This window comes from Zingiber officinale, chromosome 4A (assembly GCF_018446385.1).
Source record: "Zingiber officinale cultivar Zhangliang chromosome 4A, Zo_v1.1, whole genome shotgun sequence".
In the NCBI taxonomy this organism is placed as follows: domain Eukaryota; kingdom Viridiplantae; phylum Streptophyta; class Magnoliopsida; order Zingiberales; family Zingiberaceae; genus Zingiber; species Zingiber officinale.
Window position 1 is genome coordinate 158,477,048 of NC_055992.1, and position 8,988 is coordinate 158,486,035.

At 40.4% G+C, this 8,988-nt stretch overlaps 1 protein-coding gene across 2 annotated transcripts; it reads right to left on the reverse strand.

Moving 5' to 3' along the window:
- Positions 1-779: 779 nt before the first annotated feature.
- Positions 780-3,598, reverse strand: LOC121971894 (VQ motif-containing protein 9-like). 2 transcript variants are annotated; one of them, XM_042523399.1, is made up of 2 exons: positions 2,611-3,598; positions 780-797 (listed from the first exon to the last, which is right to left on the reverse strand). In XM_042523399.1, the coding sequence occupies exon 1, from the start codon at positions 3,511-3,513 to the stop codon at positions 2,653-2,655; it is 861 nt and encodes a 286-aa protein (XP_042379333.1). In that variant the 5' UTR covers positions 3,514-3,598; the 3' UTR covers positions 780-797; positions 2,611-2,652. The 2 variants fall into 2 exon arrangements, with proteins under 2 accessions (XP_042379333.1, XP_042379332.1); XM_042523398.1 differs by lacking the exon at positions 780-797 and adding an exon at positions 2,057-2,193.
- Positions 3,599-8,988: the final 5,390 nt, after the last annotated feature.

Below are 8,988 nucleotides of genomic sequence, written 5' to 3' on the forward strand. Positions count from 1 at the left end.
ATCTAATTGAGATGAAAAAAAAATTATGCTCAATTTAGTAGAAAATATACTATATTTTAATTTAATGCGCTAAATTTAAAAAGAATTACACTCATTTTTAAATTTTTTATATATAAAAAAATATAAAAGACAAATACAACTTTAACTTTACTTGCAGCCCCATCTCTAAACAAAAATTTTGTTTAGACTCCCTGCATATAAAATTTTATTTACTTCAACTTCCTCGTATAAATATTATTATCTAATTACTTTGATATTTTATAAATATAAAAGTCTAAATAATAACATTAAAAATTATATTTTCTTACTTTGACATTTCATATATGAAAAAGGTCATGCAATATAATGCGACAATAAACTGATATAACAAAACATCTATATCTGATTATTATGAATTCAATGACGCATTTACTTATTCAAAATAATAACATTTAGATTAAAAAAAATAAAACATTTAAAATATTAAAAGTATGCTAAGTAGGTAAAAAACGATCCGTAAAATATTTTGCTAGATTCGTATAGTATACAATTAAAATATATTAATTCAAGAAAATTGCTAAATATGCTATTAATAAAACACAAAAACTTATAAACACGTAAATACAATAAATGCGTTCAATTAATAATTAACAACAATGCAATCAAAATTAATACGGTATGAATTGAAAATTCTTACTCAATAATTAAAAATATAAAAGAAAGCAGTATAAGTTAAAAATAAATAAATAAACGCATCCAAAAACTCATGAATCATCCCTAAAGTCACTTTAGGGTTGCAAACAAGTCAACCAGTTAACCTGAGAAGAAGAAAAGGCAAATTAAACCGATTGAAATAATAAAATATAAGAAATCTAATCTTGTCGATTTCATCACAAAAAGGGAGAACATGTAGTGGTTTAGATAATAATAAAATATGATTAATGCAACTGAACCTTTGACCGGTTCAAATCTCGGCCAGATTTTCAACGGCCAGTCCTACGTACTTATCTTACTTGGATGTGATAACAGCAAGGAGACAATGATATCTCAACAAGAGAAAAGAAAAAAAAAAGAATCAAATTTAGAGGTAATAAAGCATCTAAATTAGTAATAAGATGAGGCAAAAATATCCAAAGAATTATAATACTGGAATATCTAATTTACTAATAAGAATCAATTAACGGACATAAGCTAAATGAAGAAACGTGATAGCAATCAAAAGAAATAAACATGCGTTCACTTAAAGAAAGACATATATATATATATATATATATATATATATATATATATATATATATATATATATATATATATATACATAAGCTAAATGAAGAAACGTGATAGCAATCAAAAGAAATAAACATGCGTTCACTTAAAGAAAGACATATATATATATATATATATATATATATATATATATATAAAAGTTGATGTTCATTTCCATTACACAAAGGAGATATGAAAAGAATAAAAACCTTTTGACAAATTTGTTCATTTCCATTACTAACAAAAGCAAAGGAGAAGTGAACAGAAAAAAAACCTTTTGGCAAATTTTCCCTTAATCTCCCACCTAAGTCTAGGGTTACTTACGAGGGAAAGGAGAGGTTAAATACTTAAATCCTATATTTTTTCTCTCCTAATTGTACATTTCAAGTAAAGGTAGGAAAAGAAATTTACGGTCTTTACCTTAAGCTTTCCATCATTCCTTCCACTTTCCAACCTCCCAATTTTTCTCTAGAAGCAAAGATTGCCAAGAGTGAATGAAAGTTATGAGTCTTGAACTCTTGACTAATAAACTTCTACATGTGCTTAAAGTCATGAATCCATAATTTTCACTCTCAAGGATCCTAGTTAATGAATACATCGCCCAAAAAAACATGAGCTTGAACCATTTAATACTATACTGAGAATAGGTGAGTGAATGTGAGTTTGGGCAAAAAAATATTTTTTCTAAAACCGAAGATGGTAAGTAGGGAGAAATGAGTTTAAAACAATTTACAGGGTGCACAAACTCAGAAGACTACATGACAACTTTAAAATAACCAACCTTATTACAAAACCAATATGTAAATGAAAGTCAATTTAGAGACACTAACATTTAAAATCAAGTTGGATCGAATAATATTTCTTGCATTTCCAATCAGAGGGCCAAGGTTTGCTTCCTAGTTTTGTGGAGAATTGGCCAGATCATCTTTTTCAACTTTGACAATAATGCTTCAAAAACATATTGATGTGTTGACAAACATTAGTCTCCAAAGTTAATGACACAAAAGATGAATGATCCTATGCTTCTTACTATAAGAACTTGAGAAATTCTAAACTCTAAGAGTATCACATCCAAATTTATATGTAAATCATCAAATACTACTTTGTTAGTTAACAGCATAAAATTGAGGTTCGACTATATTGTAGAAACAACAAATGCAATCAAACATAACTTTTTCTTTCTTTCTCAACATAAAGGAATCTAATTTGAAGGCTTTCAGATACACATAATAGATTTTCAGGGATATGCATTTTCGCCCTTATCATCAAATGCTAAGTTCTTAAAGCAGTTAACTATTTGTACACAGTACACTAGCTAGCACATAAGGATGAAGCTGTAGCTACTCCGGCAAAGAAATGGATTACCTCTGGCGAGGGCAGCTACAGAAAACCATGTCTATGGAGACATCAGGGATCTCCCAGCCGAGGGTTTGGTACTTGCACCCCCGGCGAGGTCGGTAACTGTAGCCCTGGTGCCGCCATCATCATCTGATAGGTCGTCTGCGGCGACAGCAGGCATCCGAACCCCAGTGGCGAGCTAGGAGGCGGGAGCATCGGCGCCACCGTAGAGGATGGAGCATAGACCGGAAGCCCGGCGCTGCCACCGCGGAGGCGGCGCATGTAAGCTGAGATCGGAGACTCGGCCGCAGCGCTAACTGTAGGAAGCGGCGGCAGCGGGGACAGCAGCGGCCGCGTCCAAGGATCCACGGCCGGCAGCGGTTGTCCTGGGACCATGGGAAGGGGAGGGCGAGGGGTGAGATGGGCGAGCGGCGGTGGCCGGATGCGGTGGAGACGGGAGGTCGGGGGGACGGGCGGGGGGACGAGGGATGCGTTCGAAGAAGGACGAGGAGGGTGCGGCGGCGGAGGCATCTCTGCAGGCGGAGGGCGGATCTGGCTGTGAGCAGGGGACCCGGTGAGCTTTTGGACGACGTCGCGGAAATCGTTCTTGTCGATGTTGTAGACCGGCGGCTGCGGCTGGTACGGGGGGCCACCACCGCAGCTACCACTGGCACTCGTCGGGACCTCCGGAGAAGCTACGAGCTTTTCAGCCACCGGGTTAGGGTTGGCGCTAGGGTTTCTGGGAAGGGGCTTGGAGATCTTGTAAGAGGCTCTGTTCAGGGCCTTGAGCGAGCCCGGAAAACTGTTACTAACGGCCTTACTGACGCCGACACCGCTGCTACTCGAGGAGTTCGGATTCGCGGTGCCAACGTCGGCGGCGGCGGCGGCGGTGGCGGAGGGAGCAGCAGAGGAATGGTTGGCGTTCTCCATCGTTATCTGTAATCGCTTTGTGCGTTAGAATCTCGTTTTGTTTTGTTTCTCCTCCCCGAAAGAAACGCGAGGAAAAGAAAAGAAAAAAGAAAAGTCTGACTGAATATTTACTTCGTAGTACCTTATCTTCCACAAATTACGTAAGCCGCCCTTGGAATCAAGTTTCGGGCTGATGATTAACGAAAACTTTCCGATTTCTGTTAGTGGCAGTGAAAAAACCTTCTATAGCCGACCGATTACTCGTAAGATTAATCAATTTAAAAACTTAAATACAACTTAAAATAGGATAAGCATTTTTCTTACGGTTAAGGTTGATTTGTACAAGAGATAGACAATGAATACGATATGTTGATCATTGATGACAGTTGACCCGAACTAGAACATTGACAGCGCGATGATGTAGTTTGCAGTAGTTGTAGATAAGTTCATTGCGCAGCGATGGTGAAATGTGAGAAGGGTACAGCAAACACGCAAAGTGGATCAAGTGATTGAGGATGTTGAAGGGAAGTGTTTAAGGTGTGATTGGTGCTGTCTGAAAATAGGAAGATGGCGTGTTAGATAAGTGATTTTGATTAGGAGAAAATTTTGAGATAGAGAAAAGATGATACTTAGTATTCTTTTTTATGTACATTATACAGAGAGTAAAAGGAGATGCTAGAGCGAGAATCAGGAAGGGGGTCCTTAGTGTAGATATTTTAACGCTTAAGTTAATATAGTAGCCGAGCGAAAGTGGAGAAGATGAACAGTAGGTTGTTTGGGTGTGTCAAAATGCACCTGGTCAACGGAGAAGACTCTTTTTTTATACTGACCCTCATAACTTCTATAATCATGAGGCGTTAGAGAATGTCTAGTGTCAAAATATATTGAGTAATGGAATATATACAGTCACCCTTCGAGGAAGATTCCGTTACATGTATATAAATCGTCTTTCATAACTTTCGCATTAATGAGACGATTGAGAATGTTTGATGTCAGAATATGTCAAGTAACATCAGGCAATGGAAATTGTACAATCACATTCAGAGGAAGGTTCCATTGCATATATATGCTATAGTAAAGAAATATTCCTTGACGAATAGACGTTATTCTCTGACAACTTATTGTGATTCTCTGACAATATTGTCTCCTGGAGGTAGTCCGACCGGCCTTGTAGCCGACCGGTTGTTTGATGGAGACTGATACATAAGAAGTGGGAACTAAGTCCTGTAGGTCCAACCTGCACTTTGATCGACCAACCATATGTTGAGAGTTGTATTATAGAAGCGGGGAGCTAGTCCCCATATGCTTGACTGGTGCTAAAGCTGACCGGGTTTATTTTGCGTATCTTGACACTAGAGAGTAGAGCACTAAATCCCTTAAATTCGACTGGCTCTAGGGTCGACCAACCATATGCTGAGAGACTTGTGCTTAAAGAATGGGGAAATATGTCCCGTAAGTCTGACCGACTCTTTTGTCAACTAGCTATATATTGAGAGTTGTATTATAGAAGTAAAGAGCTAGACCTATATTCACGACCGGGGCTAGAGCCAACCGGTTTATTCTGTGTATCTTGACACTAGAGAGTATAGCGCTAAGTCCCTTAAGTTTGACCGGCTCTAGGGTCGACCGATCATATGATGAGAGATTTGTGCTTAAAGAATGGGGAGTTATGCCCGTAAGTCGGACCGACTCTTTTGTCGACCAGCCATATGCTAGATGCCCCACCTCTAAGGAGTCAGGAACTGAGCTCTTAATGCATGATCGACGCTAGGTCCGATCGACTGTATGGTGTGTGCCTTGGCACTGAGAAGTCTTGTCAATGAGAAGTGGGGAGCAGAGCTCTGGTGAGAGTGATTTGTTCAGCCGCATATACTCTGATTTTGATCACCACCTTACCTCGATTTTGACTATCATATCATCTTGATTGTCGATCTCACATTACCTTTGGGGTCACTCACAATACACCTTATCACTAGTCTTCCCTTTAAGTCTCCATCTCAGAGTTTTCTCTAATCAACATCAGAGCCACCTGCCCAGCGCGCCATCTCCCCCTCTTTCAGATAAGATCAAATTTAGCGCCGTCTGTGAGAACTTCACCCGAATCTGAAAGGCGGAGATGGATGAGACTGGAGGATTCACCACCATTATCCTGTCACAAAAAGATTTGGAGTTGTTGTTGTAGGATCAAAAAGATGCTAGAAGGGGGTGAATATGTTTGTTGCTTTTTCTAAAATTACGAGTTAAAATAAATGCAGCGAAAAAGAGAAAGAAAACAAAACAAATGCTAACATAAGTAATTTTTTTACTTGGTTTAGAGTCTTCAACGACTCCTACTCTAAACCCCACACTCGTTGAGTGTTTTCGTTAGGTAATCACTATAATATCGAAAAGATTATAAATAATTAAGTACAATATAGGAATAATAAAAGAATATCGACAATAAAATGAAAGAAGCTTAGCTGTTGGTTGTTGGAGTAGTGTTTCGGTGTCGTAGGAGCTTTCTCGGAACAACGTGTAAGAATGAAAGTCATAGTGGATGATGTACTTGAGCTATTGGTTGAAGGCCTTTTTATACGCCATCTCCGAGTGCTCGGACCACCCCCGGGCGACTGGAGTGTTGATGTGGCTGCTCCTCGGTGAAACTTTATCTTTGAACATTTATCCACCTTCAGGCGCCTAGACCCTAATGTGTACCGGCCAACCAGTGTGCGCCACCTCAGCTAATCGCCTATTGCTTCGCCTCCTTGCCCTGGCGCGTAGACCATCTTTGGCGCTCGGAGCCCCTTTTTTCAGCACATGATTTCTGGCATCATAAGATTAGTATAACAAGCAATAATATGGAAAAAAGAATAGTAATAAAATATTTAACCGTCTCCGGACTATTCGGTCCTGACTTTGAGTTTCGCTGAAACCTAAGGTCGGAATGACACCTACTGTTCCCGCAACTAGGAACGCGCCTCACTAGATTTCTCCTCCAGTTGTTTACCTCCACTTACCAATTGCAAACTTCCTCGATGTTAGGTCCATTGACCCACCAAGACTCCTACCATATCTCAACCAATATGGACTTCAGCCAATCATCTGGTCCTCCCTAACTCGATTGGACTTCCTGTTAATTGTCTAGTCCTCTCTAACTCAGCTGGACTTCCTGTCAATCGTCTGATCCTCCTGACTCGACATGACTTCATGTTTGGTCATCTAGACCCATCAAGTTCATATTCTACACACTTAGTAAAAGGATTAGATCACAACATTATCTAACTTTAACTTTTGTCATACATCAAAATATGAGTTTGATCATTAGTGTAATTTGCACTAACAATTATTAGCAAGCTCAAGCCATAGTGGGGTGGATCATACAGAGTGGTGCAAAAGCTCACCTCAAGCTCTTATTATCTCCAAGATACAGATGGAAAGAATTTGGAGCGACCTTAGAGCATGAATCATCTGAGTCTTATAGGGCTTAAGAGAGTACGCCGATAATAAATTAGTATATCATGTTGAATATTTACACTTAATGAAAACGAAAGCATATTTATCTCAAAAGTCCTATATTCTAGACTCTCGAGTCACTCGGCTGAGTTATAAGCGAGTATGTTCTCGCGTTTATATCCAGACTCTTGGGCTACTTCACCGAGTTATAAGCGAGAATGCTCTTGCACCTATGTCCAAGACTCTCAAGCCACTCGACCGAGTTATAAGTGAGCATGTTCTCATGCTTATGTCCCATACTCTCATTTCGTTTGGCTGAGTTATAAGCGAGTATACTCTCACGCCTATATCCTAAACTCTTGAGCTGTTCGGCCGAATTATAAGCAGCATGCTCTCCTGCCTATATTCTAGACTCTTGTACCACTCGGCCGAGTTATAAGCGAACATACTCTCATGCCTATATTCCAGACTCTCGAGGCGTTCGGCTGAGTTCTAAGCGACTATGCTCTCGCGCCTATTTCTCGGGCTCTCGAGCCATTCAACCAAGTTATAAACAAGCATGCTCTCGAGTGTATATTCTAAACTCTCAAGTCGTTTGACTGAGCCATAAGTGGCAATGCTCTCACGCCTATATTCTAGACTTTTGAGCCATTTAACCGAGTTATAAGCGAGCATGCTCTCGTACTTATATTCTAGACTCTCGTGTTATTTGGCCAAGTTATAAGCGAGCATGCTCTCACGCCTATATCCTAGACTCTTGAGCCATCCGGTCGAGTTATAAGTGAGCATGCTCTCGCGCTTATATTCCAAACTCTCATGCCACTTGGCCGAGTTATAATCAAGCATGCTCTCGCGCCTATATTCTAAACTCTCGGCCACTCAGCCTAGTTATAAGTGAGCATACTCTTGCACCTATATCCCAAACTCTCGAGCCGTTCGACCGAGTTATAAGCGAGCATGCTCTTATGCCTATATTTCAGACTCTCGTGCTAATCAGCCAAGTTATAAGTGAGCATGCTCTCACACCTATATTCCAGACTCTCGAGCCATTCGATCGAGTTATAAGCGAGTATGCTCTCGCGCCTATGTCCCAAACTCTCATGCCGTTTGATCGAGTGATAAGCGAGCATGCTCTCACGCCAATATCCCAGACTCTTGAGTCATTTAACTGAGTTATAACCGAGCATGCTTTCGTACCTATATTCCAAACTCTCGAGCCGTTCGACCAAGTTATAAGCGAGCATAATCTCACGCATATATTTTAGGCTCTCATGTCGTTCGACCAAGTTATAAGCGAGCATGCTCTCGTGCCTATGTCCTAGACTCTCGAGCCATTCGGCTGAGTTATAAGTGAGCATACTCTCACGCCTATATTCCAGACTCTCGTGTCGCTCGATCGAGATATAAGCCAACATGATCTTGACCCTATGTCCCAGACTCTCATGTCATTCAACCGGGTTATAAGCGAGCATGCTCTCGTGCCTATATTCTACACTCTCAAGCCACTTGACCGAGTTATAAGCAAGCATGCTCTTGCACCTATATTCTAGACTCTTGAGCCGTTCGGCCGAGTTATAAGCGAGCATGTTGTCGCACCTATATTCCAGACTCTCATGTCATTCGACCAAGTTATCAGCAAGCACACTCTTGCGCCTATGTCCTAGACTCTCGAGCTATTCGATCAAGTTATAAGTGGCATGCTCTTTGTTGATACAATTGACCTAGGATTAAATAGGGCGATCTTTGTTTTTGATGTGTGTGTCAAAGGATTTAAGTTAGGCTTTACATTTGTTCTAATATGTACTTAAGTTGTGCAGGACTTGGTAGATTGCACAAGCTTGGAAAGTTTCATGGCTCAGGTTCTTGAAGATTGGTGAAGGATGGTGCATCCGATGGACCACGGACAAGAAGCAAACGGAGTGAAGGGAAGTGAATCTCAAGGCAATGTGAAGGATGACATGAAGAATAGCTGCAGGCTTGAGTGCATCTGAGGGACAAAGGCTGAGGAGGAAGACTTTAAGAGCAACTCCGGACACCAGTCGACTGGGAGCGAACAGAATGCCT

Bases quoted from the DNA above. Each gene is read 5' to 3' on its own strand.
- LOC121971894 (XM_042523399.1), bottom strand. From the start codon at position 3,513: ATGGAGAACGCCAACCATTCCTCTGCTGCTCCCTCCGCCACCGCCGCC.